Source organism: Meleagris gallopavo, chromosome 3, assembly GCF_905368555.1.
Source record: "Meleagris gallopavo chromosome 3, MGAL_WU_HG_1.1, whole genome shotgun sequence".
Lineage (NCBI taxonomy): Eukaryota > Metazoa > Chordata > Aves > Galliformes > Phasianidae > Meleagris > Meleagris gallopavo.
This window is the reverse complement of record NC_139406.1, coordinates 3,894,852-3,917,132: the sequence shown is the minus strand read 5'-3', so window position 1 is coordinate 3,917,132 and position 22,281 is coordinate 3,894,852. Positions and strand designations below refer to the sequence as shown.

General features: G+C 36.6%; 1 protein-coding gene across 4 annotated transcripts in view; it reads left to right on the top strand.

Annotated features, from left to right (window-relative positions):
• The window catches only part of ATP9B (ATPase phospholipid transporting 9B), a 153,955-nt gene that overhangs the window by 8,838 nt on the left and 122,836 nt on the right, over positions 1 to 22,281 (top strand). For all 4 annotated transcript variants that reach the window (XM_085220099.1, XM_085220097.1, XM_085220098.1 and 1 more), the window contains exons 2-5: positions 3,022 to 3,195; positions 10,695 to 10,845; positions 14,149 to 14,262; positions 16,838 to 16,946. In XM_085220099.1, coding sequence (XP_085076225.1) covers positions 3,022 to 3,195; positions 10,695 to 10,845; positions 14,149 to 14,262; positions 16,838 to 16,946 — 548 coding nt within the window. The remainder of the gene's footprint in view (positions 1 to 3,021; positions 3,196 to 10,694; positions 10,846 to 14,148; positions 14,263 to 16,837; positions 16,947 to 22,281) is intronic.

Sequence of the window (22,281 nt, the reverse complement as noted above, 5' to 3'; positions counted from 1 at the left end):
TAACCCATACAATCTTGTGTAATACGCCTTGTGACCTGTAAATAACTGCCTTTTGTATTAGGTTCTTTTTTTCTTAATCTGTTTAGAATAGCAAGAATGGAAGAAGTGTTGCCAGATGGCCATATTAAGAAAAATACCAGATGCATCCTTTTGCAAACAACATTGTTTGTAAAGTACAGTTGTGAGGCTTCTGCCATGTTTTAACCTTCATTTGCCTATTTTTGAAGGAGTTACTGTTAGTAATCGTTCTGAAAGTATTTTCTGTGGCTTTTTGTTTCCCTGAACTACTTTAGTTTTTTCTGCTGTGTTGTTGCCCTCTGATAATTTGAAAAAGATTTTTTTTTTTTTTTTTTTTTTGGAAAAAGAAAGATCTACAAAGCCTGTTGAAAGTAGATGTCTTTTCAATAGAAATCGTGTACTAGAACTCGTACTTCCCCCCCCATTTTATGCCTTCAAAAAAAAGATTAATAATGGAATAGTGGTTTTAATTCAGAGTATGCATATGTGTATTGCTGAAAAGCTAGAGGAAAAGTTAATGCTTTCAGATTTTGTGTATTAAATATACAGTAGATGAGGAAAAACAGACTTAGTGATGGTGCTTTCTCATGCCTGGTGTTTGTATAAAATCTTGGGTTTGTTCAGGATTTTGGACAGGTGTAACTTGAATGCTGCTTAGCATACTGTCCTACAGAACTACAGAATATTCTGAGTTGGAAGGGACCCACAAGGATCATCAAGTCCAACTCCTGGCTCCACACAGGACCACTCTAAATTCAAATCCTTTGAGAGCGTTCTGTGCATCCCGTTCCGTGCCCGCTGCCCTGTGGTGCAGGCCTTTTCCCTCACCCCCAGCTGCCCCTCCCCTGACGCAGCTCCATGCCGTTCCCTCGGGCCCTGTCGCTGTCACACAGAGCAGAGCTCAGCGCTGCCCTCCGCTCCCTGTGAGGAGCTGCAGCCGCCGTCAGGCCTCCCTCAGCGCTGCTGAGCACACCCAGAGACCTGAGCCGCTCCTCACACAGCTTTCTCTCCAGACCCTTCCCCATCTTTGTAGCCCTCCTTGAGATGCTCAGGCACCTTTGTGCCCTTACACTGCCTCCATTCTTTCTTTCATATCAGTTTAGTTTGGTACTGCTCAGTTTGTGGATTTTCTCTGCCCGTGTTGAAAATTTTACTTCAGTATGAAAGTAAAAGTTCTTGTTCAGTCAAAGCTGCGAGCTGAACGTACCAGCTCACCCACCAGATGAGAAAATGGAGTGAATTTCTGCATTGTGAGAGCTTTTTATTTTTAATATTCTCCATAGCCATATAAATTCATGTGCACTACAGACATTCCCAAGCACTGGGATTCAGTACTTCCATACTATTGACGTATGTTCTGGTGTGAACTTGAGCTGTTCCAACACTTGCTTTTCCTGGGCTGTCCCCAGGCAGAGCTTAAAAGTTGGGGTTGGTTCGTGCCAGACAGCTTGCAGGCAGGTTTCTGCTTTTTAGAGGTCAAATGCTTAGGAGCTTCCCTTCAGTTTGTGGATGTGGATATTGCCTTCATGTGTACTCAGATGTTTTAGAGCTTACACAATGGCTTTTTATATGTGCAAATGTACCCACAAATGGATTTTTTTAATCACTGCTTTTGTTAAAAAAAAATAAAAATTGTTTTTTAGGTTGCTGAGGGGAAAATGAACGGTCCTAGGATGCATATTGTAAGAGATATTGGATTGTTTGATGAAAGCTGTACTATAATTTTTAAGCTTTGCATCTGTCAAATGCTTTTTTCTGACTCAGCCCTTATTTTTTTTTTTTTTTTAACTTTCTGAGCTGTAGGAATTATGCTTTACTGCTCCCAATGCAAGAATAAATCCATGGGAGAAATTGCAGATTACATGAAGAATAAATGATGGTTTAGTTTGAGAATTGAAAAAATAAAATGTATGTGCACAATACCCTTTTATTCTAGTCAAACATGTTTTCATCACCTGTTTGTATTTAATGACTGCTTAACTACCACTCTCAGTAGTATTAAGTAATATTTTTATGTACGCAATTTTTTTGCATGTTGGTTGGATTTGGTATTTTTGTTTTTTAAGCATTCTTGCAGTTAGCCTTTCTGACCATTTTGTTTGTAGGGGTTGGTCTCTGTATGATTTTATTTACATCCATCAGTTATTTTGTTATTGCATGGGAGTAGATTATCTAATTTTCTTCCATCTAATATCCTAGTAGTCCTTTGAATGGCCTGTAACAGGGAACCTGAGTAGTAGTGCTGTTCTTTCATATTTTTATACCACAGAGTCAACAGCAATTGAAGAATTCACTCAATTTACATGCACTTTAGAGATTTCCTTATCAAACATTCAGGTGTTTTATCTTGGGTTAATAGGCATTCCACAAGTGCAAAAAAGGGAGAAGAGTTTCTCAAGAGGAAAGGACCGTTACTAGCCTAGTGTTGTTTTCATAGGTCCACAGTCAAATCAGTTTTGATTTGCTGAATATTTCTGTCAAGAATTACAAAAGTAACTAATGTTTTATTAACTAAGGCTGATAGACTGATGAGTGGTACAGATCTGATACAGATTCAGGCTCAGAGGTGTGCGTAGGCAGAAATAGTCATAGGTATATCAGGACAGCAAGTTGGAAAAAGCTCAGTGGAAATGCAAAGTTTATGCTTCTGTGAAAGCTCACAGCATTTGTATCTGTATAAACCTTCCTAAGTAAATTATTATTTTTTTTAACAAAATCTTGCAAAGAATCCTTTCAAAAGTAAGAAGCTGCAGTTCTGTACATACAAATTCAATAGCCAACAAGAATTTATATCAAAGTGCTTGGATGATTGCAGACCTTCTTGCTGTGTTACTCTATATAATGCAAATGCTGATGTCAGGGCAAATACATGAGATGTTCATGTTGAAAATCTCTCTCTAATGTAATTCCATGTAGCAACAATTACCTTTTAGTACTTTGAGATTCCCGGTAATAAAAATGTTGTGTGATTATTTATTTAGTGTTTTTATTTCATTTTTACAGATATCAAGTAGAAGATGAGTCCTCTCATTTGGATGAAATGCCACTAATGATGTCAGAAGAAGGCTTTGAAAATGATGAGAGCGATTACCACACCCTCCCAAGAGCCAGAATCTCGCAGAGAAAGAGAGGCTTGGAATGGTTTATTTGTGGTGGCTGGAAGTTCCTTTGCACTAGGTTTGTTTCACACTAAAAGTTTTTAACTATTCAGTGATCTTAAATAAGTGCTGATTGCATCCATGTACTCTACACGTATCACAGAAAACATTGTAATTGGCTTGTTGTGCACCTGTTAACTATTTTGCCTGCGTTTTCTCTGCTAGGATATTAATCAACAGTTAATAAAAGTTCCATGAGACTGCTGCTGTTTATTTCTCCTATGTGCGTTGCTGACTTTCAACTGAAATGAGCTGAAAAGAGGCTTTTAAGAGATCAGATACTGATATTGTAATAGTCCCAGGTCTGTAACATACAAGCATGGCTGTCAATTGAACTCAAAGCACACAGAGTAAAAGATGTTAAAACTTTCCTTGATTTTTTTTTTTTTTTTTGAGGGCATTTATTTCTTAAGGTAGAAAAAAAATGTAGGTTTTATTGATATTGCTGAAAAGACAAAGGTCATTAACTAATGATTTGTTAAAATTTTGGGTTTAAAGGTTAAGGAAGGCACGCAGCAGTTGGTCTTAGAGTGAATTACAGCTGAATTTAGCTCTTGTGATTTGCTTATTTATAAACTTTGTGCTGAAGTCCAGTGTATGTAGTTACATTGGAACAGCAACTTCCTAATTGAATTGCTAGAAAGTTTCCAATTACTGCAGAGTGGTTAAAAATAACCTTTTCATCTTTAATGATGAAATTTGAATATTATGTAAAAAGCATTGGAACGAGTGATGTATTTTCAGCTAAGTGATGAAGTTTTCTTTTAGCAGGTGATTTTAGAATTTATTTAGACAGGCATCTTCATACATAGTTTTCTTGGCACTTAATAAATTGCAAGAGACCTTACAATGTTGTTCTACCTAACCAATTGAGAGCTGTTTTTGTGCACTTTTAGTTATGAAGTAACTTTTTTATACAGCTTTGTTTATAGAAAAAGATAATGGTTTTTATTTATTCTTTCTGTAACGTCTTAACAGAAAAAAAAAGGTATTAACTTTGTTATAGAGAGCAAGTGTTAGAAAGCAGCAGGAAGGAATTATGGAAGCAGAGTTAGCAGAATGAGAGTTAATATATGAAGTTTGTTTTTGGAAGCGGTGTTTTTTTAGTGTTTGAAAGTGCTTTGAGAGACTGTTTAATTTCTTGAGACATGTAAAAATGGATGTACATTTCAAATGGAATTTGAGATCTTTGGGTATTAGTTGCTGTGATGGACAGTTTCTGTGTAGCTCTGATTTCTGAATGAGCAGTCCTTGTGTGTCCTATGTTTTACAGGACTCAGTCCGACTTCAGATTAATTGTTCTGAATGTAATTATTCCAGTTACAATTGCCATGCATTTTAGCCTTTGTTTTTCTAAACAAGTGAGGCATACTGTGGTTCTCATTCTCAGTCTTCGTGCATCTGTTGAATTTTCTGATGATGTGAAGATAACTGGACTGAAGGATGGAGGAAGTTTCAGTTGTGCCCCTGTAAGTTTCATGAAAATAGGTATAACAGCAAAGAGAGCACCTTGTAGCTGCCCTAGCAGAGGTACTGGAGCATCCACAGTGTGTGAAGAAAGGCTGTTAACTGCAGGATGGGTTTGTTGGAACTCATGAAATTTCACTGATTTTTATAAAGACTTACTGATGATGAGAATTATAAAATTTCCAGTTTTATTTTAGAACTTCATAGTTACATCTCAGCTTTAAGCAGAGATCAAAAAAGACATTTATTTGGATTTTTGAGAAGGAAAAAAGCAGGGAAAAGGCATTGTGGATAAATTATTTTGCTACACTCTATCACTTCTCTGTGCTATCAGGGGTTGTGGATGAGGTATGTGTGTATGTCAGTTTGGAATACTGAAAATTTCTGTGTTTTGTAGAAAAATGAGCTTCTCACATGAAATGGATCTGGGTTTCAACTTGCTTGCCTCTACTTGGGGTGCTCCATATAGCCTTCAGTCTTAGAAACTTCCTTCAACTTGTCTCCTGTTGGACCAGAGATGCTCTTTCTTTAGATGTTGGATATCTGGGTTAGGAGCTGGGATGCCTGTGGAGCTTCACCTTTGGGGTCTCAGAGCATGGTAGCTGTGGTGTGGGTCTGTCGGTGTCAGCTGTGCAGCTCAAAGTGAGGCCTGTCCCTGCTGGTGAATGGAAGAATGTTTCATTCTAACTCTTTCCCATCAGCCTTCACAGAAAGAGTATCACTGCTGTCTGTGTTTTGCTGTTCTCTCTCCTGTGGCGCAGTGCAACAGCTAAGAGTTGCACCATGGGAAATCTGGGTTGGAAAGTCGTCTTCTCTGAAAGAGTGGTCAAGCATTGGAACAGGATGCCCAGAGAAGTGGTTAGAGTCACTGTCTCTGGAGGTGTTCCAGAAACATGCAGATGTAATACTAACATAGTTTTGTGGGCGCTGATTGTGGATTGGTCGTTGGACTTGATGATCTTAGAGGTCTTTTCCAACATTAATGATGTTATGATTCTACATTGTATACGTATCTTATTGATAATGTAGTTGTAAGAAAATTCTCTGCTAAGCAAGAGGCCCTGAAGGAGTTTGTCTTTTGCCTTACTGATTAACTCAACTGAATTTTGATAGATGATGGAGTCCATTTAGTCTTGAATTGTACACAGAGACATTGAAATCACATTGGAATTTTCTGTAACCGAATGTGATGAGAGATGCATTTATTTTTCATTAAAAATAAATACTGTTGAATAACAACTAAATCGTAGCCTGGAATTTCAGTAGGAAACAGCAGGCAGGGGATACTCCCACAAGATAGATGCAGAGATCTGTTTAGTTGAGAAAATTTGCTGGGAAGAGGTTCCCCTGATATCTTACTGAAATCTTCTCTACTGGTCCAATCAAACTGTATAAAAATCTCATCTTAGGTGAGCACTTCTGGGTATGTGAATGTCCTTTGTGGTCTTAAGGAGATTTCTTCTGGGCTGAAAGCACCTTAGGATTTGGACATTGGTGCCTTCAGTGTTAGCAGTCGCTCATATTCAACTTTATGCATATTTACTGGGATCCACTGAATACTAGAATTTTGACTTGCCTATCTGTTCTTTAAATTTCCCTGGATTACTGAAAGGGTTGTATAGGAGACACGGAAACTACTGACTGTATTGCTGTGCACGTAGTCATTATACTGTGTAAAAGTAGTGTGTAAGCTATCAGTTGGTAGAGAATTGGGTAGAGAATTGGGTGTCCGTACAGTTAGAACTGAGAGGATTGTGATATATATTCTGGAAAGAACTGAAGTGTGCTTGCTTGCATAAGGCAAGCTGCATTCTAAGTATAATATCTGATGAAATATCAGATTGATTCAGCACAGCTGTCTGAAACTTGTTCAGTTCAGCAGAATTTAAAACTTAACCCTATATCTGTGGAAATTAATCTCATACCTGAGACTAGGTGAAGTTTGAATTTCAGTTTTCACATTCAGAACTTTGTTTTGTACCTTAAATTATATTGTAAATTTTTCAAAGCTATGTAAGAAAGATGAAGACTTTACGCATTTGTCTGGAGCTTGGCAAACCCCAAAGTCACTAATTTTTTTTTTTTTTTTTGTCTTGCATTATTGGGATGCAATTCATTTTTTAGGAGTGGAAACTCTTCATTTTACAGCTTTACAATTTTATATTCTGTAGATTTACTTATTAAAAAATCATCTGATGGTTGTTGTTTAATTGAAAAAGTTTCACCTTCTTGGCAGGAGTAAATATGGCAGGTTTGTCAAAGTTCAGTGTTCATTAAAATTGATTTTGTAAAAATCCTTTATTCAGCTTCTAACTTCTGTGCAGACAATAGGCTATTGTTGGCCAGAACTGAATACTGTGAACTTTATTTGCAAATCTGTGACTTTCTAAGTTTTTACAATTGAGAAGGAGGAAAAAAAATAAGCAATCACAACACCTCACAAAATATAAGTACATCAAATGTTGCCTCTGATTTTGAAGAAATTGAAGATAACCGATATAAATTCAGAAACTGTGTATTTCTTGCTTTCATACCATAGGTAAAAGAAAACTTTGTGATATGTAGCAGTAGTTTTGTGGCTGTAATCATTTCCCCTTTAACTTACAAATTCTCTTCAAGCATGTGAAATTATAATGCACGTAGATCAATACTCTGGAGTTCTTTGGGCTGGATTGATTTCTTTCTCATGAGATTTACATTCCACTTGTTATCAAAAAACACTTTGTCCCTATGAAAATGGTGCCATTGAATGGCATTTCCATATGAAGTGAAGGGGATATCAAATGCTCGGATTAATTTGGGCTCTAAGATGGCCTGTACACTTTCAATTAATCTGCGACGCATTTGTTATGCAGAAGCATGGGAAAATGCTGATCTTTAAAGAGTGACATGACCACTGTGTTGCTTTTGGCCTGATTACTGAAGCTACCTGTTGAGTACAATAATTACAGTATGTTTTCTTTGCAGAACTAGTTTCTGCTACTTAAAACCTAATAAGGAAAAGCTGACCCTTGCAGACAATGTAGAGCTTTTATATTATCTTTCCATTATGATGAAAATGCTGTTTTGTGAAAGATGCTGGCAGTTAAGCTTGTAGGATAAAAGTAATTAAAAAGGGGAAAAAGAAGTCCTTATTATTAGAACTACAGAGTCAGTTGAGACTTGCTTTAGCTTTTGACTTGGTGGGATGCTCTGTATTTACAAAAAGTTAAGGGTTCTTATTTAACAATTACTGCATGTTTTTGAGTATAGCATCAGTAATGTATAAGACAACTGTGGTAATTCCTTCAAATAAAAAAAGCCATAGAGTGCTTTAAAGTTTTTATTTTCTAGTATGTCTGTTCATACATACATTATATTCATAGAGATATCACATCTTATAGCTAACATTTTTTAAAGAAAAAGCCTTCAATGCATTTTTTGAATTTCCTAGACAAACGCATTTGGAATAAATGTTTAAATCAATAAAGATGTGTTATTCTTTTATTATAATCACTGAGTCCATAGTGTAAGGTGTTTTCATTAAAGATTTCAGGAAAATCTGAAGCGTCTTGATCGTGTTATACCTTGCGTTGTTTTTATGGTTTTTGAAGTTCAGAGAATGTTACTGATTCATCTCCTGATGTTTGTTTCACAGAAGATGGAACAAAAATCCCACTAAAGGGTCAATTTTCTTGCACAAGAATCATTTCCATATTATAGGATATTAGAGAACAGATTAGGTATGTGCTGGGTTTTTATAGATGATTTGTGTTTCAAAAATACCAATTAGACTTCATTGTTCCTGAAAATTTGGATTAATGTAAATAGGTTTGGATTTGAGGCCAACATCCCTCTCTCAATCTCCCTGTGATATAGCAATGATTACTGATGAGACTGTAAATTAGAAATACCAAATGATTTTGGCTCTTAAGTTAGTAAAACTCATCTGAACCATTACGGTATTGATCTGGGCATGAGCCAATTTCATCCAAGATTTTCTTGCGTATGGATTTTGATGTCGTTAGCTTTGTGCCAGTCCTTTCTATGAAAGGTGTCACAGTTGTTTCTCAGTCGGATGCCATTCTTTTGTCTGTACTTTTTTGGCATCTGCTGCCCAATGCCTGTGGAAATTCTACAAAAGACATTATATTTAATGAAATGTATGGTCTTTTTACAGTTCAAATCCAAAAACTGATTTAAAAAATACAAGATTTCAAAAGCTGTCAGTAGATTTGTCTTGAGGCTTGTAGGCAGGCAGACGAGTATCATGCTTTTGTTTGCTTTCTTTGAGAAAATCATCTTTTGCTGCGATTCTGTATCAGCTGTATAGCTGAGTGATAAACTTTGTGTTTGTATTGTTCTTTCCATCCCCCGCCATGAAAACTAATGTGTATAAAGCTTTAATCGTAGAGCAGTTTTACGAAGTTTAGATCTGAGATGTTATATTGTTTGGTTGTTTCACTTTATGCTACAAGTGTAAATGCAGTCTGAGTCCTTGCAACTATATTCACAGTTCTAATGAGGGATGAATCTGACTAAAAACAGGTCCTCTTTTTATTCTTTATGAGCTTACAAGTGGATCAGTGTGGTCTGAATTTACCCACACAGTTGTACAAAGACTTGTGTCTGCTCAGGGGCGGGAATGCACAGCTTTATTACTGAAGGAAGGTGGTACTAGCCATTTTAGCAGGATGGATTCACAGCCATTAAACTGTCTGTGAACTGTGATGTGTAGAAGGCAATGCTGCTCATGTTCATGTAGGGACTTTTGTCATAATCAAGGTATCTTTGGTGTTTTGAATGTTACTAAAAAGCATGACTGCATTTTGAATGTTCAACTACTGCTGTTAAAGTTTTCAAAGAAGGGTAACTGTCACTATTTAAAATCGATGGGAAAAAAATTCAGAATGGGTGTATATTTGTAACGAACCTAAAATGCACAGAATCAAATCAAATTGATGTCCCTCCCATAGTGAAAGCTTTAAGAAGGAAATGCTAAGAATCCAGAATTCACTGCTGAAGTTCTTAAATATCACCTTGTGAGCACTGTGTAGTGGCTTTTCCAAAACGTAATTGCTTGGAATGATTTTACTTTTGCATAGTCTAGTTTTCTAGAAGAAAATTGTAGAGCTTTGAATTGCATTTCTTCTTTGGCAGAATTGCTTTGTAAATAGACCTGTGATAATATAGATGGCATTTTATGTAGGATGTGATATTATGTAGCATGTAGTGATGTAATCAGTCTTTCTTGAGTGCTTGTTTGTGCATTCCATGTCACTAACGTGGAAGAATTTTTAGAAGGGACCTTAGTGGCCATCCAGTTAATTCCTTGCCTGCGCAGTATAAATTGCACCTACCATATATTTCTGCTCCAGCAAAGTCTGACAGCTTCAGTAGTAGCAATTCCAGCTTCCTTCAGCGTTTCGTTCCGCCCTAGTCATTAGGAGGACGTCTCCTCCTCTGTCTGTCCCCTGCCTCTGCTTCCTCCCAACATTGATTTATTTGCCACAGTTGAAGCCCATCATTATTTTCTTCATAGAGAACAATTTTTTCAGTTTTTGTTAGAGTGAAGTGTATTTAACTTGACAAAATCTTATTGGACCTTCCTGTAAAGAATGTGAAAATGTTTTTTATATCTATATTAAAATATATTTGTTATTTATCCATATTTTTTTGGAATCATAGAATGGTTGCAAGGGACTGTAAAGGATATCTAATGTCCTTTGTCCTTCCTCTCCCCTGTAGGGACTCCTTCCACTTGGTTGCTCTAGTATTTATTTTATACTTTATATTTATAATCACATGCATGTTTCATGTTTTAGATATATATTTATTTAAAATGTGTGTATATATGTACAGATGCACATATTAAAAAGTGTATATTTGTGTCAAAGAGTTTAGTGTAAATAAATATTAGAAGTAAACATCTTGCTTGTCAATGTAGATATGGAGGGGGAAAAAAAACCCTGTTTTTCTTATGTATTCGTCTTTAGGATTCCATGTTTGGAAAACAAAGACAATGTACTTCTAATTTATAGTTTTAAAATCAAAAATTGTTTTTCTTTTCAGTTGTTCTGATTGGCTCATAAACATTTGCCGAAGAAAGAAAGAGCTGAAGGCTCGCACGGTGTGGCTTGGGTGCCCTGAAAAGTGTGAAGAAAAATACCCTAAAAATGCCATTAAGAATCAAAAATACAACATCTTTACCTTTATACCTGGGGTAAGGTGCTGGTTTTCTGATATTGGACTGACTTATGTTCTGTAGTATTTTTGTCTGCTCTGCAAAAAGATAATTTTGTGTGCCCAGATTCTTCATTTTTTTCATTTTTCTTGATGTCTTTAAGCACAGCTGTGAGTGAAAGCAAGGCTACTTTTTCTTAAATGTTGTATTTTCAAAGGCATATTTACATGAGAAATGTTTGCATGATTTGAGTGGTTGGAATTCAGTGAAGCATTACTAATTTGAGATGCATTTCCATGCAGTTTTCTGTACACGATTAGAAATTTAGAATCTCCTTCTTGAAACAGAATCACTCCTAAATGATCAATTATAAAAATACCAGAGAGCACTAACTGGAGATACAACCAGTTGAACATCAGCGTACTCATACAAGTACTTTACTGTACTCACTGCCTTTGAAAGCATAATAACTGATGCACTCTGAACTATAGGATGCCTCATAAGGAAAAATCTATTTATATGAACATAGGCAAGCCTAGGTTAGTAGACCAGTACTTTCCAGAGTTGTAGTTCTTGTTGGCGTTTTAAGAATAATGAAGTCTTGGTTTTGATTGTAATCCTTCAGACAGTGCTTCTGTCATGGAGCGAATGTGGATTTGTTGCTTTTTGCCTTGTTTTTTGAAGAAGCTATACCGTGCCTTCATAGTTAGCTTCTTTTTTTGTTTGTTTGTTTCCAGTGTTTAAGTTGCTTGCTTACACAAGTAAGTTGCTTACATGAAGGTGAAATGTTTGTTCACACTCTCAAAAAATTAGTTACTATAATGAAATACAGCAATAGGGGAAAAAAACTGTCGAAGCATCAGCACATAAAACCTAAAAATGTATGGTAACATTCCATATTTTACTAGTACTTTCCAAGCATTCTGAGACCTGTTGCATTTAAATGTAGAATACATCAATGTTTTACAAACATTCTTTGTCTTAAATTTTTTATTTCAGTGATCATGCAGATGTATGAGTATTGATTCTATTCCTTTGGTGACTGGCAGATGCTTTCTAATGCATTTCTTTATTAAAAAAGAGACAAATGGCTTTGTAATTAAGACTGATCTCCTGTCAAATAAATAAAATGTCACTTACCGTAGGCAGATTAAATATTCTCATCTCCATCGAACCAAGTAAATGTTTTCTTCTCAAGTTTAAATTATTAAATTCAGTGAAATTGGTTGAGGTGCATATGCTTTCCTAAAGGTCACAAAATTCATTAAGCATATAATAAGCCATTGATTATTGTGACTAGAAGTCTTCAGTGTATATTATAAATCCTAAACTAGATTCATGTTTCCTGTAAGGATCAGCCATATCTTGCAATTCTCTGTTGAGAGGGATTTGTTTTTCACCTCTTTGGATAATCTTGATTTAGCTGTGCAGACGAAATCACATATATTTAGTATTATTTGAAATTCAGTTGTAACAAAGTGGAATCCTAAGTATGAAATACAACAGTAGGTGAAAATAAAAGGCTTTTGAATTTTAATTCTGGACATAAATCAACAGTCTTCATTGATTGGAGGTACTCTGTAGCTGTTCTGTTCCATTGCAAGTACTTGTGGACAGCACATTCGTATTGGTTCCAAATCCATAGATGTAGATGTAGATGTTGGCCTGAATGAGTTCCCCTAGTTGAAGTCTTCATCATGTGAAATCTGTCTTCTGCTTAGAAGTGTGTTTTTTTTAACAGTGCAACTGACAATAGTTAGTTTTCAGTGATTTTTATATCAAAGTACAATCTTAAGATAACGTTCAGATTAACAGGATATTATTGGGTGAAAGAGTTATGATGTTTTCAAATTTAAGTCTAATTTCCTTGCATTTATTTAAAAAAAGGAGGAAAAAAAAACAAAAACAAAAACAAAACATCCTGCTTCTAATAGCATGTGCTCTTGGTTTACTATTTCATCTTAGTCTTGATATCTGTATCAGGAATTCTGTATAAATTCTTATAATACCTGAAGTGGTCCACAGTTTATCATTCCTCTTATGAACTTCAAAGCAGTAGTCTATTTTTTTGTTATTAATTTTATGTGACTTCAAGTTTCCTTAATGAGACTGAAGTGTTTAAGTTTGTGTTGAAAAAGCTGTCAATGATCTACTATATTCAAAGAATGAGTAAGAAAGTGCTGTTCAACCTCTGCCTGCAGATTTTAATCCAGTCTGTAGGATGGATGTGGTTGGAGGCCCAAAGCTCCCAGAGTATTCTGTGGACTTTTTCTTTGACCAAATAGATCAAGTCTTTGTAAACAGCAAGAAAAAAAAATAAGGCAAGAAATGATGAGCTGCGTCACTACTGTGATGATATAGAAGTTTGTGCTGAATAAGTTTCATTTTGGAAGAATGCTCCAATGTTCCTTACAAATTCAAATTTGACTTTTTGGCTTTACATATTTATCACTTCCAATCTTGAAATCTCCTCTTCTGGTTTGAGGTTGCTTAGGTAGTCTTAGCAGAACAGTAGCAATGTATCACTCTTGCAAGATGCTGACTGTTAAGGTGCTGGTACTTCGTGCTTATGGACAGACACCATAAAATTAACTCTCTTGGGTATTTATTTCACCTAGGGCTTAGTTTTTTACATAATTAACTGATAATACTAATGATGAGAGCAATATATATCTGTGAAGTAACTTTGATTTTCATACAGAAGTCATTGCACTGCACACTCTTCAAATGTGGCATTTGAACTGTTTTGAATGCTTTAACTTTGAAACAATTGATTACTGGCTGTTCCAGATCGTGCAGTCCCAATTTTACAATAGCATTCCCAGTCCAGTAGCCTCTTCTGGTTATTCTGTCAGATACCATCCTCACCTACTAAAGAAGCATATGGAGTCTGCTGTTGTACTGCCACTGTAGGGGGGGAAATTCAGAAACTTATCTTGCTTGTCGTCATAAACATAGTGGATGTGAATTATTGCAAATTTATTTTAAATTCCATAGTAAACTTTTTGCTCTGTGATCTTGACAGATGTTAAATGTTTTTAAAGTTTTGTAAACTCACATAGCTCAGTTTTCAAAACATAAAAAATCCAGGAAATTGCTTTGTCAGATTGAAAAGTCATTGAGATAAAAAGAAATTTTCTCAACAAAAATAGCTATCTAATAATAAAATGATAGTATTATACTGTATAACACACTATATAATATCCTAAATACTATATACACTAATGTTTGTCTGGCAGTATCTACTGTCATGATCAAGTGATTTTATATATATTACGTGTAATATTTATATGCATATAAAAATTATGGTATTTATTCTGTTTTATGTTTTTTCCATTTTAGGTTTTATATGAACAGTTCAAGTTTTTCCTGAATCTCTATTTTCTCATCGTGTCCTGCTCACAGTTTGTACCAGCGCTGAAAATAGGCTACCTGTATACATACTGGGCTCCTCTGGTAAACAGAAAAATGCTATTAACTACACTTTAAACTTCAAGTGAAAAGCTAATGTGTAAAAAAAATCTCATAAATTTGCATCAGATAAGCTTCACTGAATATGGAACAAAGAAAATGCTTAAGTCAAATTGCAGTGGGTATTGCAGGTGGAGTTGTTTGATAATGCTTTTTGTTAAGTGACTAGTCTGAATGTGTAATGCTTCTTTCTAGCAGTTGGTCACCTGAGAGATTAGAAAAAAAAACAAATCTCAAAACAACAAACCTCAGAACCTTAGCTAATAGAGAACCTCATTTGGAAGGTCCAGTTCTTTTTTTGTGTTGACTTTTCTTATGGCTATAGCAGAATTGAAAGCATACATTTTTTGCTTTCCTTCTGTCTACTTTGATCATTATATTTTTTTCATAAAAATTGGTGAAGAGTGGATAAAGCAGAAGGAAACGGTGTCTTGGAAGTAAGTTACTCATTAAACATGCTTTTCCTGATCGATTGCACTTCCAGTTGCACTGGTTTCTTTTCAGTATGCCTTTCTATTATTCAGCCCTCTGCAGTATTTTCTTGGGAAACTGTTCAAACTGGTTGCCTCCGACTTGGTTATCCTGAGGTTTGGAAATTGTATTCTTTTCAGAGGAGAGACCTTTTTTACTGGTCTGCCAGCTATATTATTGTGACTTGTAATTCTCATCTTATTTGTATCAGGACCATTAATTCTTCTACATCTTCCCAAGACACCCTCCCCACCCCCCCTTTTTAAAAACAAATCAGGAAAAATATATTCTTTGTTTTCCAAATTCATTTTAAAAAGAAGTAGTTTTTTATAGTGCTTATTCTCAGAGGTATTCGGGAACAGTGACATTCTGACTGCTTGAGTAAAGGTCATTCTTAACAAGTCAATGTAGTAAATATTCTGGATTGATTTCATTGTTTAAATTGTTGCAACATGTGTCCATTTAAGTACTGATCAAGGAGAGGTTGTCTGGACATAGAGGTGTGAAGAATCTCCAAGACAACTTTTGCTGCAACAAAAAAACCCAACAGTTCAAAGACAGGAAGATTGTTCAACAGTGGGAGGTCGTAAGGGAGTATTTATGAAGGTCTTTCTTGCTGACCCAGTAAGACAAGACAGAAGTTAACCTTGTCTGGAAGTTGATCTCTTCATTATGAAATGCTAAGTAGAGATCTGTACATTAGTGGGGTGGTAAGGAAAATTAAAAATAAAAAAATCACTTAGTATGACATCTATCTCTATCAAAGAGTAAGCAATTCCCCCAAACTTCATAATGCAGATTATCTGTTAATAACATAAATGGTTAGTTCTGTATAGACTGATAGGTCTTATTAAAGAATATTTTGAATATCATTTCCAGTATTCCCATCCAACAACATGATCACAGCTTGTGCTAGTAGTTCCCCTTTTTGGTAGAAATTGCTGAGAAAAGCTCAATAATCAGAAGAGTAGCTATAAATTAGTTTTTGTTTGCTTTGTCATTCAAGTGTGTGAGGAAATTGAACAAAGACAAGATTACAGGAATTCCAGAGAACACTTTCACAAGTAGAGCAGCAAGTCAGTCCCATCACATCCACAGACCTTTCAGAGTGTAGTTGACTGTTTTGTACTTTCATATTTTCCGAGGTTGAAAATGGAGTTCTGAGGCAAGACTGTCTGAATTTTCTGCTTAAAGGGCTAAATTGAGATCTGAAAATTGGGTTTCAATAATATTAGCATGGCTAGGAGATTCGGTTGTGCACAAGGAATCAGTAGGAATATGTTTTACGAAGGTAGTTTCTTCCACCTAGTTCTAATTTGATTGGTGCACCTAGTGCAAAAATGAACAAATAAGAACTGTGTAATCCAAGCTTGCAACAGATTAAGCCTTGGAATGTTGGGCTGGAACTGGGAAACAAACTTGCTATTGCAAGGAAAAATTGTAATCAAGATTGTTTTAGGAAAACTCTACGTCTTGATTTCTCTCTACTAAGAGGGTTGGGGGAAGACTGACAAACTGCAAGCTGTCTAATGGTTTAAAGCTTTCTGTAAGGAAGGGGAATATTGGTGGATTTCTGAACCTACATAAATAGTCTAAAGACTTATCTTTTGGAGGATTTATGAATATCTAAACCTCTTTTAGTGATCTTACTTGTATGAGAGTAATGAGTAATGAGAGTAAGATCCCTGTACTGTTGGAAAATGATACACCTCTTTCACTCATGGAGAAAGACTACGTACTTGAGTTCAAGAAACCAGAGACTGTATCTGAGAAGAAACAGAAAAGGGAGGGAGAGAAGAAACTCCTACGTGTTTATCCCAGTGCGGTCTTATATTCTTTACCACATGTAGAATTCTGTATTTCTAGGAGCTGCAGTGGCACCATCCTGTGAAATAATTCAGCAGAAATATTTAAATACCTAATTTTTCAGGGGAAAAAAAAAGCTTTTTTCTTTGTCAGTATTTGTGACACGTTGGTAAATAAGAACATGAACTTAAGTATTTACTTTCTTAATTAGAGTAGTACTCCTGCTTGTGGTTCTGTTCTAGTCCTTTGTTAATTCTGAGTTGTATCTTTATATCTCTAACAGGGATTTGTTTTGACGGTCACAGTGGCACGGGAAGCTGTTGATGAGTATCGACGTTACAAGAGAGACAAGGAAATGAACTCACAGTTATATAGCAAGCTGACAGTACGAGGTTAGCAAAACCACTTATATAAATCCTTAAAATATTTAATCTGTTTTTCTCAAATATCTCTTTTCAGCTCAAAGAAATATCTAATAGATTCAAACTATACTATTCAAAATGAAACTGATACAGAACTAAAATGTGTGATTCACTCAAAGTGGAAACTGTTAGATTAAGAAGTACTATAAATCTGTTACTACTTATAAATGAAATGTGTATGCATATATTCAGTATGTTCTTGAAGCATGTTACTATTTAGCACTGTAACTTCAAACTGCAGTTCCCTGAAGTTGATAATGAAAACTTAGTAGGACTGTCAGCTCTATGAAGTATGGAATCAGGAACTAAGAAATGTAATCTAATCAAAATTTTGAGACTTTGAATCTTGCTATATGCATTTGTGTTTAAGAAAAGGTTGTTGCATGCTTATGTATCAAGTATTGCTTTCAGTTTTTACATATAATTTGAGATTACGTGAACACATAGTAGGAACAGAAAGCTTTAGTATCTGAAGTTTTCTTTCTAGAAATTAATAAAAGGAGAAGTCACAGTTACGACTTAGGTCTAGTCACAGTCAGATGTTCCCCAGGGCTCAGTACTGGGATTGATATTGTTTAATATCAGTGATGCTGATGGTGGGGCTCCAGTGCACCCTCAATAGGTTTGCAGATGGCACTAAGTTAGATCAGAGTGTTATCTGCTTGAGGGTATAAATGCTCTATGGAGGGATCTGTATTGGTGGGCTACATCCAGTTGTATGGCATTCAGTGAGATGTCAGTTCTGCACTTGTCTCAACCCTATACAGTGCAATAGGCTGGTGAAATTATAGAATTATTTGAGTTAGACCTTTGAAGGCCTTCTAGTCCAACTCCCTTGTGATGAATAAGAGTATCTACATCTAGACTGGGTTGCTTATAGTCTGGTCCAGCCTGACACTAAATATCTCCATGGACAGGGAAGAGTGTGTTCCCTTCTTTATTGTGACTGCCCTTTATATACTGAAAGGCCACTGTCAGGTCTTCCAGGAGCTCTGTCTTCTCCAGCTTGAACAGGCCCTCCTCATAGGAAAGGTGTTCCATCCCTTGGATCACTTCTGTGGCCCTCCTCTGGACCTTCTCCAGTAGATCAATGTCTCTTCTATACTGAGGACACACTGGAGAAAAATGGATGTGATGAATGGACCACTCACTTGGATAGTCACGTTCAGTGTTGCAGTCAGTAGCTCAATGTCCAAGTGGAAACTAGTGATAAGTGGTGTTCCTCAGGAATCAGTGTTGGGACTGGTGTTATGTAGCATCCTTGTAGGTAACATGGACAAGTGGGATTGAGTGCACTCCCAGCAAGTTTGCAGACAACGCCAAGCTGAGCAGTGCAGTTGACAAACTAGAGGGAAGGGATGCTATCCAGATGGACCTGGACAGGCTTGAGAGATGGGCCCATGCTGACCTAATGGAGTCCGACAAGATCAAGTGCAGTGTCCCACACCTGGGTCGGTGCAGTCCCAAGCACAGATACTGGTTGGGTGTAAAATGGCTTGAGAGCAGCCCTGAGGAAGTGATGTTGGTTGATGAAGGATTCAACATGAGTGAGCAATGTGTGCCTGCAGCCCAGAAGGCCAGTCATATCCTGGGTTGCATCAAGAGAAGTGTGAGCAGCAGGTTGAGGGAGGTGATTCTGGACACAGTACTCTAGGTGGGGTCTCACCAGCACAGAATAAGGATCACTTCCCTTGACTTACTAGATGCACTTTTGATGCGGTCCAAGATACGGTTGGCTTTCTGGACTGTGAGATCATGAGACTGACTCGTGGATGGGAAGCTTGACACTAGTATCCCCAAGTTCTTCACAGCAGGGCTGTGCTCAATCCTTATGTCCCCCACCTTCTATTGGTAGTGCGAGTTGCCAAGACCCCATGTGCAAGACCTGCACTTGAATTTGCTGAACCTCATGAGATTCACCTGGGCCAGTGCTTAAGCCTGTCTAAGTATCTCTGAATGACAGCCCATTGCTCAGGTATGTTGACTGTACCACACAGCTCGGTTATTAAAGAGCGTTGGTCCCAGTGCAGACTTCCAAGGGACACCACTTGTCACTAATCTGGACACTGAGCCATTGACCACCACTGTCTGGGTATGATCTCATAGCCAGCTCACTGCCCATTGAATGATCCACCCATCAAATCCATACCTTTCCAGTTTGGAGAGAAGGGTATTCTGGGGGACTGTGTCAGAAGCCTTGGGGAAGCATGACTTCTTTTGGATTCAAAGTCTTTGATGTTTCACAAAGATCTTTAAAGAAAAGAAGCACTTCAGGAATGAAGTTACAGCAATTACAATAGGTTAAAAATAAAAAAATACAATAGGTTTTATTGTATAAAATACAATAAAATACAATAGGTTCTTGTAAATACTAAATATGGACATAAAGGTAGATAAATATTTTTTCTGTTATGTTGCTTAGCATATTTTAGTATTTAGATTCAGAACTAAATGCCACATAGAAAAGTGTAAAAATAATGAATAGCTTTTTATCAAGTCAAAGTAGTGAATAACATTACAAAACAAAATGAAGTAGCAACTACCTTGGAAGGTCATTTTCCTACAACACTCTAGGAAGTCTCTTTTAATCTTTTCATGCCAGGGACAATCCTTAATAGTTCCAAAGCATGAAGATGGTAAGAAATGTGAGGTTATTTCTCAAGCAGTTAGAATGTAATAGTGTATATTTTGCCGAGAGTGAATCTGTTCAGACTTTCCCAGCATATGTTTCACTGCACTTTTTAGTGTATCTTGGTGAATATATTTTGGTAGTCTGTGGGAAGAGTAATTTTGCCAGATGTGGGAAACTTAAGAAGAAACCCTTGGAGTAGCTCAGGATAATTTTCCTCACAAAAAATATGAATGAGTCCTGTATTGTAACACAAGTTTGTTCAAAAATCTTACTCTTCTGTGGTGTGTTAACTTTGGTTGCTGGGTTCCCACAGGGCCACTCTTATTCTCCTTCCACAGCAGAACAGGAGGAGGAAAATATTGGGGGTTAAAAAGCCAAACAAACCAACAAACAAGAAAAACCTTGAAATAAGGACATGGAGGTTGCTCAACAAATCAGAGACAAAAGAGTCCATTTGTTAAAGAATAATTTATTGCCAATTGATAATAAAGTAGAATAGTGAGAAATAAAAACAGATGGAAACCATCTTTCTCCCACTTGCTTTCTTGCCAGACTCAGCTCCTGGTCCATAATGGTTTATCTCTGTTGTTCCTTCGTCTACTCTCTTCCCCTGCTCCAGAGTGAGGTCCCTGTCATGGGAGCAGTCCTTCTGGAGCTATTCCAGTACAGTTTTCCCATAATCTTCAATTCAAGAACTGCTCCATCATAGGTCTTTTACTTGGAGTGTAGTCTTAGAGGAACAAATTACTTCACTGTGTTACTCACACTGGCCAGAATTTCCCACCAGACAGCCTGTTTCTGGAAGTGCTCTTCTCCACATGCTCTGACTTCATCCAGATCATATTGACGTCCTGCTTTGTCCTATCTTCCAAGGGCTGCATGTGGAAATCTGCTTTGCATGGTGCCCCATGGTCTACAGAGAGACAGCTTGCTCCACTATGGGCCTGGAGTACCTCCTGCCCTTCTTTTGCACTGGCCTTGGTGCCTGCAGAGGAGTGACTCTCAGTTTTGACTCCTCACGCAACTGCTTCATGGCTCTTTTTTTATCCTCCTTTAATATTGCTACAGATGTACAAGCAGTATCACTTGCTGGCTCAGATTTGACCAGTGATGGGTCCCTTTTGGAGCTGGAACCTGCCTGTGCTTGGCATGAGGCAGCCCCTGCTCTCTTCTCACAGAGCCCACCCATGCAGCCCCCTTCTGTTACCCACATCTTGCCATGTTAACACCATTTTAAAAAGTAATTTAAAGGTAAGTAAATGGTGAATAGCCACATTAACAAGGATGTCATCTACAACTGTGAGGAATAGTAATGTGGAATGTGGAAACAATGTGGAAACTAGCATTCTTTCCTGGAATTTGCATTCAGCAGGGAGCAGCATAGCAACTACTGTTCTTCCTTTCCTTGTCAACCTGAAATAGCTTTATCAACCTTTAGAGGTACGCTGTGGCAATCTGCAAATAGTATAGCTATTTATTTAACTCACGTGGCTGCAACGGTGGCATCTGGACCTTTACCATTTTTAATACAGTCTGTAAAGAAATAGACTCTTACACTTTTTCATTAAAGCTATAATTTAAGCTGCTAGTTGGTTCTACTTTTTAGAACCTGTTACGACGTGATGCTGAACATACCTTTGATATAGCTTATATATGCTGTCCTATTCAACAGCACTGGTAGTGATCTGAAATCCTTAGTTCTGAAGTTTATGGCTTATAATTATCAGTGTGATATCAATGCCAGTAATTTTAAGAGCTTGCTTTGGTGCTTTTGGTGCCTGTCACTTTACTTTTCTCTCTAGCTTTCTAAACAAGTACAGGAAATTTTTCTCAAATATTGTGGCTATTTAAAGGTAGATTGCTAGGCATTTAAGCAGCACTTTAAATAACAGCTTGGGAATCCTGATTCCATCATATTCCCAGTTTATGTATAATATTTTTTAAATATGTGTATTGAGAAATTTCACTTTCTAACTTCTGTTAGAAATGAGTAACTTCTCGAATTAAAACCTGATTTGGTCGCCTTGACACTGCTATTTTATACACATGGAATACAGATTTTGAAATAATATAAATGAAGTCAAGTAATTATGTCAGCAACTGATGCACAAAGAGCAGTACCTTCTTCAAAACAGAAGGTTTAAAAAATGTTTTTTCTTAAAAAAGTAAGAGTAGTGTACTTCTACCTAGAAATATGTAAGTTTATTTCAACTTTCAGATGTTGGTGCCAGTGTTATCATGATTTCATACTTGTTTTATGTTCTGTTTGTGTTCTTTCTTTTTTTTTTTTTTTTTTTTTTAAGATAGTGGTATTGGAGGGAAGATTCAAGGTCTTTGCAGTAAACTCTGAATCACACATTGTCTGTGGTGTGATAGCTGAGCTCTGAATGTTTTGAGGTGGAGCTGCTTTCAATAATGAAAGCTTTGTTATAACTTCACTCAGGATTAAGCCTTATGAAAAACTATTTAACATACATATAAAACAATAAATGAAAAATTTTTGCAGCTCATAATTAATAGGATTTTTTGAAACAGTTCATTCTGAAACTGAAACGTGTTGTTTTGAGGCAAAAAAAAACCAACCACGAACTTCCTGTTTTGGTAAATTTAGATGAATATTTTTACAGACTTTGAGGATTTAGGAACGTATCTATGCAAATTAATAAAGGCTAC